The 22,150-nt window shown below is 36.9% G+C and overlaps 1 protein-coding gene across 3 annotated transcripts in view; it reads left to right on the plus strand.

The window, feature by feature from the left end:
- Chd7 (chromodomain helicase DNA binding protein 7) overlaps window positions 1-22,150 on the plus strand; it is a 214,988-nt gene that overhangs the window by 161,006 nt on the left and 31,832 nt on the right. For all 3 annotated transcript variants that reach the window (XM_042666031.1, XM_042666047.1, XM_042666039.1), the window contains exons 9-18: window positions 1,199-1,282; window positions 2,616-2,753; window positions 2,850-2,971; window positions 3,823-4,066; window positions 5,098-5,274; window positions 11,708-11,851; window positions 13,762-14,017; window positions 20,568-20,778; window positions 21,319-21,514; window positions 21,897-22,064. In XM_042666031.1, the coding sequence (XP_042521965.1) occupies window positions 1,199-1,282; window positions 2,616-2,753; window positions 2,850-2,971; window positions 3,823-4,066; window positions 5,098-5,274; window positions 11,708-11,851; window positions 13,762-14,017; window positions 20,568-20,778; window positions 21,319-21,514; window positions 21,897-22,064 (1,740 nt within the window). The remainder of the gene's footprint in view (window positions 1-1,198; window positions 1,283-2,615; window positions 2,754-2,849; window positions 2,972-3,822; window positions 4,067-5,097; window positions 5,275-11,707; window positions 11,852-13,761; window positions 14,018-20,567; window positions 20,779-21,318; window positions 21,515-21,896; window positions 22,065-22,150) is intronic.

Here is a 22,150-nt window from a genome sequence, read left to right on the forward strand (position 1 = left end):
CTGATTCATAGCTCCACTTCTGGCTTTTCGGGTTGTTAAGTGAAGGTGGGAGTCACAGATTTTCCTGCACTGGTCTGCTTCAGACTGCAATCATCAGATCACAGCCTCCAGAATAGCTAGGATTACATGCGTGAACCACCAGCATCTGGCTGAATCATTTTTGTATTTCTGCTTTTTGTTTGCTGATTCATAATTCACATTACCCAAACTGGGCGTTTAAGTGGTCACAGTAACACACAGAATGGGTTCTTCAACACCCTGTAACTGATAGCTTGTCTTTTTAACCTGAGGTTCGTGGGATAAAAATAGTGTCTTAAGTGATTTCTAATATGCCTTTTAAAACATTTTTAACACAGTGGTATGATTAAGTTAATCTATAACAACATACATTGATTTTTTTTGGCTGTTTTTTTTTTTAAATTTCTGACTCAGGCTGACTGAAACTTTTCAAAATATGGCTTAGTCTGCAACTTCTTCTAGAGACATATTCTATTCTTTTATATGAGACAATATTGTAAACAAGTAGTTTTACTTTATTTTCGTAAATATTTACAAATCTTAGTTAAGTAACTCAGTTATTTAGGTCTCATTTTTTAAATTCTAAGCTTTTACCCAAACACTTAGTATTCAGTGCAAGTAAGTCATCCTAACATTTAAGATTAGTGACAAGACTTATTCTGAATGAGATACTAATATTGATTGGTGAAGATATGAAATGGTTTCAGTGTTTGTAGCTCTTGAGTAGCATTCTGCAAATGATCTATATAGCATAACAACCCAAATAGTTATGAGACTTCAGTAGTACTTATGATGCATTGCTCTGATCCTTTATTGGAAACTGTACTTTCAAGAATGCTAAATGCATTGCATGCCATAAGCCTTTCGGATTGCTCATTAGTGAATTGTAATTTCACACTTCATTTAAAATATTCTTAAACATTCTCTCACAGTAAAAGGTTTCACACAGTAATTAAAAGACCCAGTTAACAAAGTCTGAGAAGTCTGCTTTCCTCATGGGGAATGGTTTTGCTAAATTGTAGCATTTCAGTTAATATAATAGAATTTACCAAATAAAAATTTTGTATTGCTGTGACCCAAGATATTACTGTGTGATGAAAAATGAATTATTGCTTGGCATTTTCATTCAGGAAATAAATAAATGTTTTAACCTTTTCTTTCCCTGCCCCCTTTGGTACAGATTGAAGATGAGCTTTTTAATCCAGATTATGTGGAGATTGACCGGATAATGGACTTCGCACGTAGCACAGATGACCGGGGAGAGGTAACAGGAGATCATTTATATTCCAAAGCCGTGGTTCAGGCAGCTCATATGTGTTTGCAGAGATGAGAGAAGCCTATACCTGGTCCTGGTCAAAATCCTGGATCATGATAATTACTTGTCTAAGTTTAACTGAAACCTAGTGGTTGATTGCTTTACTTAATAAAAGTGTTAAATATTTTTATGATTAGTCTGAGTTCTAAAATAACAATCAATTTACATTGACATTTTCACAGTTCTAGAATATGATTAATAAAGACCTCAGTACATTTCAGTTTGTATCTATCCTGTAGCAAACTGTTCCCATGTGTAATCGAGAGTACTTTTGTAGCAGAATAGAGTTTAATTTGTTTGGGGTCCTCTTAATTAAACTGATAAACTTTATTTAATGCAGTACCAGTGAATAAAAGAAAATTTATCTCTTTATGATAAGAACTTATGAGATTGTAAGAAATAAAAATAACATCTATGACAACCCCAAACACGTGTCTTGGTAACAATATGTCTACATACTATTAGCTCTATCACTCATTATTGATTCATGCAAATTGAATTTTATATTGAAGTGTTTAGGGTTTGATTAACTAGGGAGACTCTGCAAAGAACTCTCATTTTATTTTAAAATTTTTGTGGTGAAATTCTATGATATTTCAAACATGGAATTTTAATTCCATGGTATCTGTAACATCTTTACTTTGCTAGTTCTTAGTTTTACTTTTAAAAATTGTTTCGTGGAATATTTATAATGTTTAGGTAGGTAGTTTTAATACGATAACCAAGTCGTTGTACTTTGGTCTTAAAATGAAGGCCAAAAAGCCTAATCCTTTTCTCAAATACTTTCCCCTCCAATCTTCTAGAGCTCAAGTGCATTATTTTAATGATTGGATGCAAGTATCTCTTTAAGGAAAGGGCAGATATTCTAATAAATTTGTGTAGTTTTAATTCTTTAAGAAATTAGCCAATTATGCAAACATAAATATGCTAAGATGATTACATTAGCAAATTATGTAAACATGTAAATATGCTAAGATGATTTGCTTTATAAATCTAAGTCATATACATGATGAATGATTTGCACAGATAAAAATGAAGCCCACATTTAGCTTGTTATTCATCAGCTATTCCTTATGCTTCCTGGCTTGAAAATTACCAATGAATGATATAGGTAAAATTTTTAATTTGTTCTACTAATGACACATAATACGGTTTTAAAATGTTTACCAACATAGTCTTATTGATGCTTTCATTTATCTACTGGTAAATATAGCATATGGTTTTCCTTAATATGTAGTGTTTATTAAATAAATTGAATCCTGGTTTATTTTCACCTGGCCAGCCTGTGACTCACTATCTGGTGAAGTGGTGCTCACTTCCTTATGAAGACAGCACATGGGAGCTGAGTCAGGACATAGATCAAGCGAAAATCGAAGAGTTTGAGAAACTCATGTCCAGGGAACCAGAAACAGAGCGTGTGGTAAGAATTGGCTCACTGTAGACAATTTAATTTGAAAATAACATAGTAGTATGATCTTTGAAAAACCACTAATGGGATTTACCATACTCGAAACAGGAGCGACCTCCTGCTGATGATTGGAAGAAATCGGAGAGTTCCAGGGAGTATAAAAACAATAACAAACTCAGGGAATACCAGTTGGAGGGAGTAAACTGGCTACTTTTCAATTGGTACAACATGTATGTAAAATATTTTTCTTTACTTTTAAAGAAGAACTGTAGCTCTTTTCCTTTATTTTTATTTAAAATATTAATCTGAAACATAATAAAAGTATTTGAAATATGCTTAATGTTTACTTATTCAACAGATTAATAGAGATGGTCTAAAGTATGTAGAAATAGTTTTTCTTTCTTAGAAAGTTCTGTTTGAAAATGTATTTTTGGGAAGTGGTGCTGTAGCTCAAACGGTAGAGTGCTTGCCTTGAGCTGAAGAGTGCAGGGACAGCGCCAAAGTCCAGAGTTCAAGCCCCATGACCAACCGAAAAAACAAAACTTTGGGTTGGGAAGGTGGCTCAGTGGTAGAGCACTTGCCTTGCATGTATGAAGCCCTGGGTTCAATTCCTCAGCACCACATAAGCAAAAAGAAAAAATCCGGAAGTGGCGCTGTGGCTCAAGTGGTAGAGTGCTAGCCTTGAGCTGAAGAGCTGAGGGACAGCGCCCAGGCCCAGAGTACAGGCCCCACGACTGGACCCCCCCCCCCAAAAAAAAATGTATTTTTGTTAGCTGGGAACCCACGGCCCGTGCCTGTGGTCCTAATTACTCAAGAGACAAGTCTGGTGATTCCAGTTCAAAGCCAGCCTGTGCAGAAAAGTCTGCAGGTTTAAGTGATATAGTGTTAGATTTGAGCACAGAATCTCAGGCCCTGGGTCCAAGCCCCAGGATGGTCACCAAAAAAAAAAAAAAAAAGGTATATATTTTTTTAATATAAGAAAGCATATGGATCTGAGGATTAAGAGAGTTTAATTTTGTGAGAAGACAGTGATATCTAATGTCTATACTTATTAAACTTTCCTCTTTATTTTTCCTCACAGGCGAAACTGCATTTTAGCAGATGAAATGGGTTTGGGAAAAACTATCCAGTCCATTACATTTCTCTATGAGATATATTTGAAAGGAATCCATGGCCCTTTTTTAGTGATTGCCCCATTGTCCACAATCCCCAACTGGGAAAGGGAATTCCGTACCTGGACAGAGTTGAATGTGGTTGTGTATCATGGGAGTCAAGCTAGTCGTCGGACCATTCAGTTGTATGAAATGTACTTCAAAGATCCCCAGGTAAAACTTCCTGAGTCCTACCCCTTGTATTCAGTAAATGTATTTTAAGGTGTTAAAAATGTAAATGTTTCAGGTCCAGACTTTGCATATTGGGAAAATTGCTTGAAATTTCTTGGCTAATTAATATTGTCTTTCTGCATCTATGGATACTGCTCTTTTTTAAAAAATACCATTTGTTATTCTGTTTCATTGAAAGAATACAATCTGTTTTTACCTTGGGTAATCACAATATAATTTAATGTAATGCAGTTTTTGTATACATTTACAGTAATAACCAAATAAACAGGTGGTACTAAGTATGAGTAGAGAGAATTTTTTTTTTTTTTGTACTTTTACTAGAGGTGAAAAATACTAGGCTTTGGGAAAAACAGATCTCCAAGGTAAAGGCTTTATACTTTGGCTTGTGCTACCAATTGTTACTGTTTTTTCTTGATTTTAGTTACTTGTATTCAATTATGATATTGACAGTGAAACATGGTAAATGACACAATAAAAAGGGTAATATGTTAAAGATTTTAAGCTATAACTAGTAAATGGCTAACAGTTAATTGGAAATGTTTGTTTTATGTGTATGTTTGGTTTTTATAAGCTTAAATTCTGACCTATGGTTATATAAAGGGAAAACTATTGAAACCGATATTTTTAGTTTATCTTTAGATTTGATAAAATTCTAAGTTATATCTTAAGTTAACTTTTTTATTTCAAGTGTTTTAATGTTTTATAGGAAGTTTTTAAAGAATAAAATAAGAAAGAAAAATAATTTCTAAATACTGTATGTAATTTATAAGGAATTTGAATCCAAGATTTTATTAGCAATTTTTTAATTTCTTTTAAAAATGAAATATTTATTGTACAGCTGTTTTGCCATAATGGCCTAAAGCCTCCAAATTAACTGTTATACAGAATATGTTATTGAAAAAAAGAAAGGGATTCCCTAAGAAGGATAAATTGATATATTTTATACTATATCTTCATCATCAACATAATTAATATAATCTCTAGTGCTTAATAATTCTGAGTTGTTCTTCTAGGGTCGAGTGATAAAGGGGTCCTATAAGTTTCATGCCATCATCACGACATTTGAGATGATTTTGACTGATTGTCCTGAGCTGCGGAATATTCCCTGGCGCTGTGTGGTTATTGATGAAGCCCACAGACTGAAGAATAGAAACTGCAAGCTGTTGGAAGGTCTCAAGATGATGGACTTGGTCAGTGATCATACTAGTGATTCCACTGAATCTGCATAAGGATCCTTACTGACTTGGTAGTTGTACTGCTCTGAAGGTGATTGGTGTCCATGAAGGGCATACACAAAGCCTGCCCAAAATTGTGATTCAGTTTTCTGAACTTTCAGTTACTCAAAAGTTGCTGATGCCTTCTTAATTTATGCTGTATGTTCTTACTTTTAAACAGTCATTTTGCAGCAAAGTATAGTCACCATATTTTTCCCTGAGGGGAATTTCAGGTATTTGCTTCACTCTTTTGTTTATAGATTTAATTGTGGGGCTGAGCTTTACCTCAGTGATGACTGTCCAGTTATGGACCAAGGCATGTAGTTTTCATCCCACAGGTGTGACTCAGACCTGTAGGTGCAAGTTCTCAAAAGTACAAGATATTACAAGACCTCAAATTATCTGGAGTTTTACACCGTAACACAAACATCCCCAACTTTGTTTTCACCTTACACAGAGACAGTTTGATTTCCTTGATTTCATTTGTACATGTTTTTCAAATAGTATCATAAGATAATATATTGTAGAAATGGTAGAATTTGGTTGCTTTGTTGTGTTCTACTGCAGCATTCATGATACTGTACTGGAAACTGCTACGTGGTCTGTCATTCTTAAGCTTCTTTTCACTCAATAAGTGTTGTAACCATTTGTTTTTCCTTTTCTTTCCATCTGAAAATACCTTTATTTTTCCTTAGCCACTAAAATGATGTTTTATATATATATATATATATATATATATATATATATATATATATATATATATACACACACTTATAGGTTCAAAGTATCCTTTTTTCCCCTTTCTGCATTTTTCTTTGTTATTATAAAGTTGATATACAGAGAGGTTACAGTTACATAAGTCAGATAAAGAGTACATTTCATTTTTAACAACATCAATCTTTCCCTCACTCTTTCCCAGTTTTTCCCTTCCATCCCCACCCATAAAAGTTTTTTTGTTGCTTTTTTTTTCCTTCCTTTTGTCTTATATGTTCATTTATCTGTCTTTGCAGGGAGGGAACAGAAGTGGTGGGACAAGGGTGAACAAATGCAGCAGTGGCACACACTATACATGCTGAAAAAGAACTATACAACTTGTTTTTCATTTTTAACATACCATTTGAAAGAAAAGTTATTTTCATGTAGGATATCTTGGGTGATTTAACTCATGTCAAATAGTTTTTAGAAAAGGTTTTTTAAATCTCTAATGTTCAACATCTGTAGATTAGTAGGATCATTTGTTAGAGTTGGAGATAGGAAGACATATTTTGTATGGTTAAGGACAGGCAACAGGCACTATTGAAAAGAACACCTAAAGCTTTCTTCCCCAGCTTCTTTGAGTAGTTGCTTCTATTCCTAAGAGGACTGGACTACTAACAAACTCATTTCTGAATTAACAAATAGGCACAGTCTATTTTTTGCTTAAAGGAAGAAGTCTTAGTTACCCTGTTTAGGATAGAATTTCCCATCTCTATAATGACTTATAATTCATATTGTCCCATATCTTTTATAAAAGTTTACTATTTTAGGTGACCAATCCACAAAACAATGTGAGCTTCTTTGATCTCTCTGAGTGATGTGTTAGCATTACATTGAAGTAAACCTGTATTTGCAGGTAAAGACTCAAAGTCATAAAATATCTAGTTACTGTTTTGAAGTTGGAATCCGCCTTTCTGGTGATCTACTAAGGGACAATAGTATGACTGTTTTCCTAAAATGTAAACAGCAATGTGTCTAACTTATCATTTCTTTTATCAATAACATGTGGATCCTTACTATAAAACAATTTAGAACAAATTGGTTTAACTATCATAACCCACCTGTCATTTCGATATTTATGGAATTACTTTAACATTTTATCAATGAGTTAGAATTCATTTTATGAATAATTTTTCTGTTGCATATCAACATTCCTTAAACTAACTTGCAGATAACATATATGGAAACTATTTGTGTGTCTCAGCGGAGTAAACAGAGAAGGCTGCCTCTCAGGTTGCCCTATTGGCTAGTCCAAGTACCTAGAATTCCTATAACTTTTCTGTTGTTGTTGTTAAGACTAGGACTCAGACTCAGCACCTGAAGCTTGCTCATTGGCTCTACCATTGAGCTACGCTCCCAACCTCCTTGTAACTCATTTTTAACGAACTGGGAAGCTTCCATTAACAAATGAATAAATACTTTGTTTTTTCTAATGATTGTCTTTAGCCAGGCACCCACCTGTAATCCTAGCTACTCAAGAGTCTGAGATCCGAGGAGCGCAGTTTGAAGCCAGCCAGGGCAGGAAAAGACTCTTTTCTCCAATTAACCACAGAAAGCCAGAAGTGGAGCTGTGGCCCAAGTGACAGAGCACTAACCCTGAGCAAAAAAGAAGCTCAGGGCAGTGCCCCATCCCTAAGTTCAAGCCCAGTACTGGCACAGTATGTCTTTAGCCAGGTGTCAGTGACTCATACTTCAAATATTAGCTACTTAGAAGGTGGAGATTTGGTAGTTCAAATTCAGTCTAGGCAGAGAAGTCCACAACAGTCCATCCAAAAATGCAAAACCTGGCTGAGGAATAGATCAAGTTGTAGAATGGCAGTCAAACAAGCAAATCAAAAAAGCATGAGGCCTGAATTCAGACTATCATGCCAACAAGGGAAAAAATAAATAACAATCTTTGTCTCTTGTTTCTTGCTTGTAATTCCAACTACTCAAGCAGAGATTGGGATGACTGAGGCCATCCTTGGTAACAAGTTAGCAAGACTTTATCTCAACAAAAAAATGGGCATGGTGGCACATAGATAAGATCTACCCTGTGACTCAAATGGTAGAGCACTTGCATAGCACATGTGAGGCCCTGAGATCATATCCCAGTATCACCCAAAAAAATCTTTATCTCAGCAAAAAGCTTTATTTATGAAGTAGAAGACATTATTGTTCAGAGCCAGAATATATTTATATTCATGCAGTTCTGAGTAACTTTTTACCTAGTGGTTAAATTCATATGTAAGCATCATTAGAACATAAGTACTTGTCAATTCTGTGCTTAGATCCTAAAGTAAGTCACAGTTAAAATACTAAATAGCTATATTCAACTAGAGTACAGCTTCTAGGAATCTTCTGTTACTTGTGTTAGACTGAGTTAGGATGAAAATGTATTTGATGAATATGATCGCCAAGTTGATTCTCAAAATAGGAAGACATCTAAGTTTTTTCCCATCTCCTGAGACAGGAAATGTTTGTGAAGATAATAAATATATAGGCAGGACAGGAGGTGACATCTCCATAGAAGTGTGTGAAAGCAAAGCCACCTCACCCCTTTGTCTCTTATTGACGAAGAGTGGGTGTCATACAGATTGTAGTAATTCTTTGTTAATTATGTTGTCCCTGCTGTCAATGTAAGAAAGTCCCTCATAAACTAAAGAATCTGCTGAAATAAACCTGAATGCTTACCGCTCCATCAAAGCTAAAGGTATTGTAGGGAAAATGTATAGTTGCTGGAATTAAGGCTTGGATATAATAATGCTCAGAAGCCTGTGTTGGGATTTCCTTTCCTTTTTCAAAAAATAACTTTATCTTGAAAATTAATCAGTTAAAAAATCTTAAACATAACCAGAGGCCAGTGGCTCAGGAAGCTAAGATCTGAGGATTGACGTTTGAAGCCAACCTTGGCAAGAAAGTCCATGAGACTCTTATCTCCAATTAAACACCAAAAACGCCAGAGGTAAAGCTGTAGCTCAAGTGGTAAAGCGCTAGCCTTGAACCAAAGAAGCTCAGAGACCGTGCCCAGACCATGAGTTCAAGCTCCAGGACTGATACCAAAAATAGTTTCAACTTTTGAAGTATTAAGTGTTAAAGGCTGAAGTCAGGGTATGAGAAAATTGGGAAGCATTATCAGTACTGCTTTTCTACTGCCCTTTTTCTGAATCTGATGGTGCTTTTTAAAAATTTGTGGGGGACTAGGCACCAGTGGCTCACGCCTGTAATCCTAGCTACTCCAGAGGCTGAGATCTGAGGATCTCGGTTCAAAGCCAGCCTGGGTAGTAAAGTCCGTGAAACTCTTATCCCCAATAAACCATCAGAAAACCGGAAGTGGCACTGTAGCACAAGTAGTAGAGTACTAGCCTTGAGCTGAAGAGCTGAAGGACAGCGCTCAGGCCCAGAGTTCAAGGCCCATGACCGACCAAAAAAAAAAAAAATTGTGGGGGCTGGGAAGGTAGCTTAGTGGTAGAGTGCTTCCTTAGCATGCACGAACCCCTGGGTTCAATTCCTCAGTACCACATAAGCAGAAAAAGCCTTAAGTGGTAAGAGTACTACCCTTGAGTAAAAGAAGCTTAGGGGCAGTGTCCAGGCTCTGAATTCAAGCCCCAAGACTGGCAATAAAAAAGGAAAAAAATCCTTGGATAGCCATGAAGACTTGGGCCTTCCAATAATCATGTGCAAACTACTACAGTCCACGTAATTCATTAGTGTTTATATAGTAGAAGAACTTAGTTGATTTGCAAACTTCTTAGCATTCATTAATCAGTGAAGACTAGATCATCCCTCCAACTTCTATCTATCAAGAGAAAAAAGGAAAGAAAAACACTGAACTGTTTTATCTCACTGTCCTGAGAGTTTCATCCACAGATAAGACGTGGTAGTCATTTAAAAATTAGTGAGTCTTTGTTTTTTATTGGGCTGGGTCAGTACCTCATTGTTTAGTTCAAGCTAACCTTGAACTCACTTTGTAGTTTAGCTAGCCTTGAATACACAATCATTCTGCCTCATCCTCCTCAGTGCTGAGATTATAGGCATGAGTCACTCTGCCCAGCCAATTATGTGTTCTTACTTACATCATTTCACTAGTATTTGCTGAGCATATAGCCTGTTTGGCAACTAGATTTTGTCAGCTTTCAAGTTAAGTCAAAATATTTCTCTTCAAATACTGTAAACCATAGTCACTTTCTAAAATAGTTGTATTCATTGTGTCATATACCTAATAGCCAAATAAAGTAATAATAATGATCATCATAAAGCTCCTGGTCATTTTTTGTTATTATCTGTGAGTATTTGTATAAAGGAGTTGCTATATAACAAGCAGTTTATGAATCTAGTGCATCTAGTTCAGTGTCACTCTCTTCACCATTCTCACCACCCCCTTGACACACCACTTCCTTTTTCTTAATTTTATGGTATATCCAATGAATTCTTGACTTTTCCCTCTTTTCCCCCCTCTATTTATCCTTCACTCCTTGGTTCCCCCCATACTTCCTCTTGCATGTACCTATTTCCTCATACTGATTTTGTTGGGCTTTTACCTAGTATTTCTAAAGAATTACAGTAGTTGTGCTCTCCATAGAATCTATATCTATAACTAAACATGTTGGGTGATATGCAAATGATTACAAATGAATTGACTGAAGTATAAAAGTCTGGTCATTTTAAAACAGTTCCTCTTTGTTGCGTATATATAAATAAAAGGACGAGGTACAACTGGAGAAAACGCTCATAAATAGGGAGACTTAATTGAAGAAATATTGGAACACAGTTCAAAGAGAAAAAGATAGAACCATGTGATTTTGTTTTTTGTACTTTGTTTTTGTTTCTGTTTGGTTTTATTTATTTATTTTTGGTGCCTGTGCTGGGGCTTGAACACAAGCCTTTCACTCTTGCCTGGCTTTTGTGCTCAAGGCTGGTGGTTTACCACTTGAACTAGACCTCTATTTCCTTTGTTGTTGTTATTGTGAGACAAGTTCTCAAGCAGGCTGGCCTTGAGTTTGAAATCTTCCTGAGTCAGGCTTCCCAAGTACTGGGATTATAAGTTTGACACCGGCAAGCCCAGCATAATATCTGATTTTTTAAAAAATAGATTTGTGACATTTAAAATCAAATTCTGATCACTTTGCCTTTGGAAATTTGTACAGAACAAAATGGTGTTTCATATGCTATTACATTTAAAAGCACTTCTTTTGTCTGAAATGAGTCATGCAGGAAACAGTAAGATGAGAGACATGTTGATGTAGAGAGCAAAAAGACAGTGGTGAGCTTTTTATGTCCAGGAATTGGGGGGGTGGGGGACGTGAGGAAGACAGCCCCCAAAGAATAAATAAATAATTAAAAAGCTTTAGTGGAAAAGAAGCATTGAAACTTAAGTGACTTAGAGAACCATCATACTAAAATAATGGTTTAATAACCTCTGGAAGAAACAAGATGCAGGATGCATTTAAGTTGTCTACAGAGTTTAAGAGAGGACCCTCCACGTGTCTGTCTGAAGTGTGGACCTTATTTTTCTTTTATCTGTCTAAATGTTTAATTTCTATATCATGTAAGATGTGAATGCTGAGCTGCCACCATGAACACAAGTAGAAAAAAGTAAATGGTCATACAGAGAAAATAGTCTTAAACTGGTTTTGCTCTATAGTGTGGTCACACACTTTCCTTATTACTGTAGGAACACAAAGTGCTGCTGACGGGAACCCCGCTACAGAACACTGTGGAGGAGCTCTTTAGTTTGCTTCATTTCTTGGAACCAAGTCGCTTCCCTTCAGAAACCACCTTTATGCAAGAATTTGGTGATCTAAAAACAGAAGAGCAGGTACTTCTCACGTCTACTTTGTTTTTCAGTCACAAAATGAACAATTAACTCATGAAGTTGCAAAGCATTAATAATTGAATTATTTTAAAATGTAGATTGTATCTCACATTTTTTTCCTACCTAGCTAACAGAGCTCCATGTATTCTGTTGAACTAATTCATCATTTCAGTGATTTTCTTAGCTGTTTGCCCTCACAAAGGGCTATTGAGTTTTGTTCACGCATTACATAGCTAGTGACATAATTTTCAGAGCTGGTGTCTGTGTGTATGTGTGTATGTCGGTCATTGCACTTGAACTTGGGGCCTAGGTGCTGCCTCTGAGCTCTTTTGCTCAAGACTAGCTACCACTTTAAGCCACAGTATCACTTCAGGTGTTCTGGTGGTTAATTGGAGATAAAAGTCACACAGAGTTTCCTGCCCAAGCTGGCTTTTGAACCATTATACTCAGATCTTAGCCTCCTGAGATGCTAGGATTATAGGTATGAGCTACCTGCATCAGGCTAATTTTCAGAGATTTCTATGCTATCGGAGTTGGTGGCTCTGCTGTGAAAACTTCCATGAACAATATAAGAAGTCACTGAAGTTTTAGAGCTGTTTGCCTACAGGAGTTTTGAGCTAAACCCTGTGTCCCTGAACACATTGTTTACTTTCCTTGTAAGTCTTTGGCAAGTGTTCCACCAGTTTTGAGCTGCATTCCCAAATCCCCTTGTTCTTTTAGTTTGTTTTTTAGATGGGGATGGGAGATCTTTTTGTTGTTGTTGGTTGTAGGGCTTGAACTCTGAGCCTGGGTGCTGTCCCTCAGCTCTTCAGCTCAAGAAGAATGCTCTGCCACTTGAGTCACAGAGCCACTTCTTGTTTTCTGGTGCCTAATTGGAGATAAGAATCTCATGGACTTTCCTGCCCGGGCTGGCTTTGAACCTCGATCCTCAGGTCTCAACTTCTTGAGAGCTAGGATTACAGGTGTGAGCCACCAGCGCCTGGCAAGGGATAGGGGATCTTATACTCACTTTTGCCAGAGCTGGCCTCAGACCACAATCCTTCTGCCTCCATCTCCTGGGTAGCTAGGATTATAAGTGTGCATCACCGTGCCTAGTTGCTTACTTTTACAAGCCTTCTTATTTCATTTTAGAAGCAGGGTTTCTCTGAGACATAAATGAGAGTCTCCGTGTGAAAACAACTTGTTTATACACTATAAGAGTTAAGAGGATATTCCTATGTTTCATGTGCCATATTTGAAATAAATATGGAGATAAAGCTTGTAATTTTGGGTTTTGTGTGCCTTCTATCCAACTTACTGTCTAAAACCTCTGGGTTTAGCTCAGAGTAAAGTGTGTTTTGTTTTGCTTTTCTAGAATAAAAGTATATGTTGTGGTTATCAGTGGAATTTATTAGTGAAATATATCAATATATATCAATTGATATATATCCTATATAGATTCTATATACAGAATGTATATAGTATATATAATATACATAGGTATTATGTGTATACCAACTAACTTCTAGATGACTCCCACTCATCTTTTTAGCTTTTTGTAAAGGAAGAGAATATAACCTAGCACTCTGTCACATTGTTCTTTTTCCCCCTCTTCCTCATCATCCCTGTGGCCTAAGACAAATAGAAGGGAAAACTAATAAATGAGCTGTTTTTTTCTTGCTATGTACTCTTCAACCCTTCTGCTTATTCAAGACTCCTAGGTAAGTGATATTGTCCATTTGTCATAGAATCAGCCAGACTTCCTGTATTTTCTTCCCTTATGACAGTTGAAAGATTAGCTCCTTTATACCCTTACTGGGTTTTGAAAAATGGAAAAAAATGTTTAAAAATAAGATAATCCTAATTTTCACGTTCGGTTACATTTTAATGCAAACAAACGATGATACTAGTATTTACCTAAGGTCCTTTTTTAGGTGCAAAAACTTCAGGCTATTCTAAAGCCGATGATGTTGAGACGTCTCAAAGAGGATGTAGAAAAGAACTTGGCCCCCAAAGAAGAAACTATTATTGAAGTTGAGCTAACAAACATTCAGAAGAAATATTACCGAGCCATCCTTGAGAAGAATTTTACATTTCTTTCCAAAGGTGGTGGACAAGCTAACGTACCTAACCTTTTAAACACTATGATGGAACTACGAAAATGCTGCAATCATCCATACCTAATCAATGGTAAGCCTGCCCACTTGTGGATTTATTAAATGATGAAACAAGCTCCAAAAATTCCTTTCTGCCCTAAGACTGAGAGATTTTATGGTGTGCAGTCATGACTTCCCTGTCCACTCACGTGGACACCTCCTTCTGTGGTTGCCGTGGTGACTAACTAGTGCCCTTGCAATCCTGAAAGCGCAGTCTCTCCTTGCCTGTTTCCTTTCAAGTAATAGCGTTTGTACTCAGTAGCTAGACACCATCAGTAAGGCAATCAACAAAGGACAGATTAGCTCCAGCTAAGGCTTTCTTGGAGTGTGTGTGCGAATATGTAAATGGGAGGCACTGCAGAGGATAGCTGGCATGGGGCAGCAGCTGCTGGTAGCCTCAAGCCTCTAATTCCTATGAGATTCCTTACTGTCTAGAGGCCTTCAGCACATTCTCAGGAGAATGAGAGATGATCTGAAAGCTTTGGGCATAGTTTGTTGTTTGTTTCTGATTGAGACTTCATGGGCCTTCCTGTTTTGTTTTGTTTTTTTAATTGAATCCATAGTGTCCTATGTCTCACTTGTTATGAGGAATAGTGCACACCTGTGGGATGAAACCCCTCAGAGGTTACAGGGTATCAAGGATGTGAGATGAAAAAGGTCTTTTAGAGGAGATGGTTTGTGAGGCAAGCCTTCAGGGATAGGAAGGATTTTGCCAAGCAGAATTTGAGGAAGAATATATTATATATAATATATAATATAAGCAGAGGGAAATCTGAAAACAAAGGGAGAACTCACCCAAAGTATCACCATGTATGGGTACTTGTGGGACCATGTACTCTAGACTCTCCCTCTAGGCCTCAGTTGCTAGCCTGGGGCACTTTGGCTCTGGTCTGGAGGTAGAAAGACATGGCCAATGCTTAAGTTAAGCAGCTATCAGAAGAGGGGCTCTAGATGATTAGGCAACATCCTATTAAAAGGATGGGAGGACTGGAAGCCAGTGGCTCATGTTGTAGAGGTGGAAGCCAGCCTGGGCAGGAAAGTTCATGTGACTCTCATCTCCAAGATAATGAGCAAAAAGCCAAGCTGGAGGTGTAGCCTATGTAATAGCAAGCAGAGCAAGAGCAGGGACAGACTAGTAAACAGAAAGCCGAGCTTAGGATCTATGGCTGTGGTCTGGGCAGCAGATAATGTGGATTAAAGAAAAGTAGTGGCAGGCTAATTGTGTGCTTGCGTACAATTATAAGAACGCCTTACCTTTCTTCCCCTCACAGTGTATGCCTATCAACCACTGTGGTTCTACAAGTCTATAAGACAAAAATGCTATGTGTCTGGAAAATAAGATCAGAGCTGAGTCATTCTGTAACATCAATGAATTTTGTTTTTATTAAAGAGTATGTTCAGCTTTGTCTTCTAGAGACAGTATCATGTATGATAATTATATGTTTAATATACCAACCTGTATAAGAGCTGTAAGACCAGTCTGCTGTCAACCAGCCTGATGATAAGTTTGGGCTAGGACAGATACTGCAATAAGTAGAAGACACACTGAGTACCCACACCCATTTTTGCATTTAATAGCTGATAAAGAGAAAATAATAATAGCCTCCAATGAGAAAGAAGAGAAAAGGATATAGCCCCTAAAGGGCTTGGGACCTGGCAGCAGGAAGTGCATTTAAGGAGAGGCTCAGCCATGGTGAGAGCCAACCCAGGGTTGAACATTGTCTATTGTTTTCCCCAAAACACAGCTGATAAGTCTATTTGGTGTCATTCTGTATAGCTTTTTTGTTTCTCTGGACCCTGAGGCTTGCCATCTATGGCATTTGTTGTAATTGGTCACACCATGAGGTCAGCTCTCCTGTCCTTATGGTTAGGAGGTATAAGTAGATACCCCTGTGCTTTTGTTTTGTGGGAGATTGTAGTTTAAAAATAAAGTTGAGATGGCCGGGTGCTGGTGGCTCATGCCTGTAATCCTAGCTACTCAGGAGGCTGAGATCTGAGGATCACGGTTCAAAGTGAGCCCGTGAGACTCTTTATCTCCAATAAACCACCAGGAAACTGGAAGTAGCACTGTGGCTCAAGTGGGAGAATGCTAGCCTTGAGCTGAAGAGCTGAGGGACAGTACCCAGGCCCAGAGTTCAAGCCCATGACTGACACCCCCCAAAAAAAAAATTCTTGAATTGGGCACAGTGGCTCATGTCTATAATCCTAACTATTTGGAAAGCTGAAATGAGGAGGTTCAAGGTCAGCTTGACCCCTTCTCAACCAATAGTTGAGACTCCAGTGACTGGGCATGGTGGTGTGCCCTAATCATCCCAGTCACATGGGAGATGGAAATTGGGAAAATTTTAATTCCAAACCAGCCTGGACAGAAACGTCTGTAAAACTTCATCTTAATGGAAAAAGTGGTGTATAGAGCTGTATATTTCTATAAGGGAAAAAGCTGCAAATAGAGGTATATGCCTCTCTAAAGGTTTAAAGTATAAAATAGGCAGATTGTGGTCCAGGTTCATGCCCACATATAATGCATGACTCTATGTCAAAATAACCCATGATAAAAGGGATGGAAGCTCTGCCAGAAAGTATCTGATTACAAACCCCTAGTACTTCTTAAAAAAAAAAATCAATATACACACATCTGCCCAGATAACTTAGGGTAGGCCTTGTGCTTCACAAAGATTGCTACAGGGCCAGTGCTGTTCAGTCTCATCCATAATCTGGATGTTGTTTCCTGTCCCAGAGCTTTCTCTGCACATGATGATTATCAAACATTTATAAGGAAGTATTTAATTTTAGAAATTAAATTGAAATGTGCTGGTTGTAACTTCAATTCTTATAGAGCACAACCTATCTGCAATTGTAAATAAATAAATAAACAAAAGCAACTCCATGCAGTAGTTGAAATCCATAATTTAATCACAACAGTATAAAAATATTTAGGTGTTATGATAGAATGCAAAGTATATAAAGCAAAGACTTTAATGCAGGTTGGTTTTTTTTGGTCGTGGGGCTTGAACTCTGGGTTTGGGTGCTATCCCTCAGCTCTTCAGCTCAAGGCGAGTGGGCTACTGCTTGAGCCACAGTGCCACTTCCAGTTTTCTAGTGATTTATTGGAGATAAAAGTCTCATGGACCTTCCTGCCCGGAATGGCTTTGAACTGTGATCGTCAGATCTCAGCCTCCTGAGTAGCTAGGATTACAGGCATGAGCCACCAGCACTCAGTGCAGCTTAGTATTTTTATTTAAATGTTTAGAACAATGTTTAGCATCCCATGATCTCAGTGAGTATTGATTGTTGTTGTTGTTGTTTTTTGCTTGTTTTCTTGCTAAAGTCACTGGTTGTTATTGGGGATAGATAAAATGTAGAACAATGGTGAGCAAAAGAGTAGAAACAAGGCTTGCCTGATGGAATGTGTTTTCAAGAAAAAAATAGTAGCTTTATTTTTCAAGGAATCTTTAAAAACAAAACATTTTATCATTTGTTCATGGCTAATACAGTTAGTTGACATTGCAGTCACTGTTCTGATGTTTGTTGATGTGCACAGACTTCAGACTGGAAGTGAGCACACCCTATTTCAAGTTAACACACACTGTCAAATGTGTTAACTGTACTTTAGCTAAGCATTTGGGTTATCATACCCATTTCCAATTAATTTTCTTACGTCTACAAATCTTACATCAGTGTAAATCATTAGTTAGAAAGTTTGAAAAATTAGCTTTTAACTCCAGAAATTAGAAATTGCTTTCCTCCTCAACAGTTCCCCTACCTCTTTTCCTTTGTCATCATAACAAATATAATCTTAAGAGGATCATAAAGGACATACATTTGCTGATATTTTAAATAAGCATTAGTATAAGCTGGCTATTAGTGAATTTTAACAAAGAGCTGAATTGATTAGTTCAGCATATTTCAAGAGGTCAGAAAGAATGCCTTTTTTCTTTCTTACTATTCCTTTTTTTCTGCTTTATTTTTTCTGTTTTTATACATGCATATAGAGTGTTTAGGTCATATTCATCCTCAACATTCATCCTCCCATTCTTATTGGTACTCATTCTCAAAAAAAAAAACCTGTTTTATGTTCCTGTAATTCATTTTTTGTGTATATTAATTATACAAAAGGGTTTCACAAGTGTATTTCACATATACCTATATTGTCCTTTAATCAGATTAACACCCTCTATTGCTCTTTTTTCTTGTTGCCCTGCCCTTCCATTCAATGGCTTTCAGTGAATTTTCTTAAGCTGTCTTGATATAGACACACTGTATTTAATATTACTGTACTCCATCATTGTTTTTCTCTCTCCCCTCCCCATCCCTCAAAACATTCCACTGCCCACTGTTATTGTCATGTTCTGTGTGTGAGACTGTATATATGTGAACGTATATGCATTGTATGTATATGAAGATATATTTGTGTGTGTATATATATGAATATATATATATATATACACATATATATAAATATAATATAGACTTTCCTGCCCAGGTTGGCTTTAAACTGTTATCCTCAGATCTTAGCCTCCTGAGTAGCTAGAATTACAGGCACGAGTCACTGGTGCCCAGTTATATAATATATTACATGTTCTGCATATTATTTATAATAACATTTTTACATATTATATAGCTTATCCATAATACATTTTATATATGTATATATATATATATATGAATTGATCAATTCAGCTATGTCATCAGGTAAGAAAGAATATATTTTTCTTTTTTACTATTTATGAGAAACTATTGATAGCATTGAAAATAGATTTTTCTACTAATTTGACTGAACTATTTATATTTTTGCAAGAATTTTTGCTGAAGTGATCCAACCATGTTTTATATCAAATATAAACATCTCATGTTTGTCAAAAATGAATATCTCATTTTTGAGAAATGAAATATTCTTTGTTTTAAGCTACTAAAATACACTTTATTTTGATTATGGATTATAATCCTCACGTGGTCAAAAAATGATTGCCTTAATATCATATGGGTAAAATCTGTTACTAAGTTGGCAGGATCTGCTATACAAAAGTACCTACTCTCAGTACAATCAAATGTTATATAGGACCTTAAAGATAGTCTCTTGAGGGCCATCTCCTGCATCTTGAACCCGAGTTTCTAAATTTCATGTTTTGATAAACATTCTGCTTTATTCAACAATATTCTTGCTAATGCTCTAAACAAATACTCGTATACTTTACCTTTTCTTTTTAAAATCCTTGCTGTTTTCCAATGCTTGGAAGTATTCTGAATATTAGGTTTTGATTCATGTAGAGGAGGACGATTAAGCAGTTCTTCCAGTATTCTTCGAAAAGCGGAGTAGTGTGCTTTATTGTCTGGTACTCAGTAACAACCTTAAGTGACTTTAAAACTCTGTCCTCAGTGAATTCTTTGATTCAGAACTAACAAACCTCATTTCTATATATGTCTGTGTCATAAGGCACATCTTATAAGCTCTCTTACAATGGAACTTAACTTGAACCTTTCTTATATCTTGTGTTCCTTGCAGAAGTACCATCTGAATGGCTATGTGGTTAAATATCCTGTGAAGTTTCTGTATCCCCATTTTGTATATTACTAGTTCACCTATTTAAAGCCAGTAGTAGGATACAAAGTTTTTGATAGAATTCTAGGCTGAGAAATGATCCATTAGGTATAGGAGTTTGTTGTGTTTTCTAAAGGACAGGTAAGCACGTCCTCCACAGAGTGGAAGGTGGAGGGCTGAGCACTACTCTGCCCTGAGCCCAGGAGACCGAGGTGCTGAGACCAGTGTCCGAGCATTCCGGTTAACTCACCTGGGCAGTAGGGAGGAAGTGTAGGGGCTTTGTTTTTTAGGAATGCTCCATTTTAGAGTCTTCCCTCTAATGTAAGAGGCTTCTCTCAAATCTTGAACAAGTACAAATCCGCATGGAATTGTGAGGAAAGGAGGAATAGACTGTTTTCATTTTTTGCTTTTAACGGTTGGATAATTCAAGATGGAAGTTTAGAAAATTATTAGGTAAGGGTACATATGGAAGATTTAAAGATTGTAAGAAAAGATATGTATTTGAGTTCCACCCCCCCCCCAAAAAAAAAAGAAACTGTAAAGAAAATGAACCTCCCTTCTGATGATATTGATACACAAATTACCTCCCTTGCACTTTAATTGTTAGGACTTGACTCCTCTTGATTCTGAGTTTGAGGACAGATTTTGTTGTTTGTATTTATATTCAGCAAGTAAACAGTTCATTTCTTTAGCAAGCTGGGTTCCAATTTTTCCGTAGGTATCTGGCCCTTGGCTTGTTTCTGCTACTTCTGGCTTGACAGTCTGTTGTTGAAATTTAGTTTTAGAGGCGACAAACATTTGTTTGTTGAAAATGTAGTTTTCTCCCTAACTGGCTCAATGTGTGGTGCTTAAAACTTTGATCCATTTTATACAGCCATGATTTTGTGTAGACCCAACTTTGAGTTAGTGGATAGATTCTTGTCCATAAACAAGAGTGCAGCATTTGGTTCCTACAATTTGCAGTGGGTTTTGAAAGCAGATTCATTGTTTTTAGTAATAAAAAAACCTTTTACAGTATTCACATTATGCTGTCCAATCTCTGCAGGTGCTGAAGAGAAAATTTTGGAAGAGTTTAAAGAAACACACAATGCAGAGTCTCCAGATTTTCAGCTCCAGGCAATGATCCAGGCTGCTGGCAAGCTAGTGCTGATTGACAAGCTGTTGCCAAAACTGAAGGCTGGTGGCCACAGGGTGCTTATCTTTTCCCAGATGGTGCGCTGCTTGGACATTCTGGAAGACTACCTCATTCAGAGACGGTGAGGCCACCATAGCACAGTAGCAAAACAAGAAGCGGGGAGGCGGGGGGGGGGGGGGGGGGGGCAAAAGGCCCTGCTTAGGCTCTGAGTGGTTCACCTACAAGTTACATTTATAATAACAGACATGGAATAGAAAAAAAAATGTCACATCTCCTTTTTTAGTTGTATGTAGTTATTTTATGTGAGGACCACATATGTGAGGCCAGCACATGCCTTTGTGGGCAGTTTTCCACATTGCAATCATTTCATGGAGGAAAAGACTTCTTACTTTAAATTAAATTGTTTGTTATCTTATTGGAAGGGTCAGCTATTTTTTTACAGTTTCACTATTTTACTGAAGAGGAAGTAAAATAAAATTTAATCTTTGAGCATTCAGCCAAATGTGTGAAGTACTTAGAAAAAAACTGATCTGAAATTATTTCTGTTAATCATATTGTTCTATTAATACCTTCCAAGGGAAGTGTTAACTTTAAAATAAAAAGGGAACAAACATCTTATAGCTGTTTGTCAGGCCTCCTTGCTTAGTGTCTCTTTTTTTAGGTACCCATATGAAAGGATTGATGGCCGAGTAAGAGGGAACCTCCGCCAGGCAGCTATTGACAGATTCTCCAAACCTGATTCTGATAGGTTTGTCTTCCTCCTATGTACAAGGGCAGGAGGTTTAGGCATTAATCTTACTGCTGCTGATACCTGCATCATCTTTGATTCAGACTGGAACCCCCAAAATGATCTCCAGGTAAAACATACAAGGAAATCTTCCTCATGCCTTTTTTATTCTATGACAGAGAATCCCAATCAAACCAGTAAATTGGAGCAAATAACCTAGCAATCAGTTTATTAATAACATGGGTAAATAATACAAGATGAAATCTCTTAGTTTGTTCGTTCCTTTATAAACAATGCCTGTAATTATTTGAGCCTAAGGTTTTATAAATGACAGGTAAGCCTTGTCTTTCTTTGGGAGCAATTGTCAGATTGAGCTCTGTAACAGACTGCCAGAGTCCCCAATTCTACACCCATCACACTGGGATCAGCCTTTGAACATAGGGATTTAAAAGGGACACAATCATTAATTCCGTGCAGTAGCCATTAATTTTCTCTCTTTCTTTCTTTTTTAGGCTCAGGCTAGATGTCATAGGATAGGACAAAGTAAATCTGTGAAAATCTACAGGCTGATTACAAGAAATTCCTATGAAAGGGAAATGTTTGACAAGGCTAGTTTGAAGCTTGGTCTGGATAAAGCTGTGCTGCAATCTATGAGTGGAAGAGAAAATGCTACTAATGGGGTAAAACGATGCTTGTCCAAACCATTCATTTATTATGGCTCTTCCTCTATATAGCTAATAGGAAATGAAGCAGCATCTGACATTGT

This window comes from Dipodomys spectabilis, unplaced genomic scaffold (assembly GCF_019054845.1).
Source record: "Dipodomys spectabilis isolate Male_0828 unplaced genomic scaffold, ASM1905484v1 ptg000015l, whole genome shotgun sequence".
NCBI lineage: Eukaryota > Metazoa > Chordata > Mammalia > Rodentia > Heteromyidae > Dipodomys > Dipodomys spectabilis.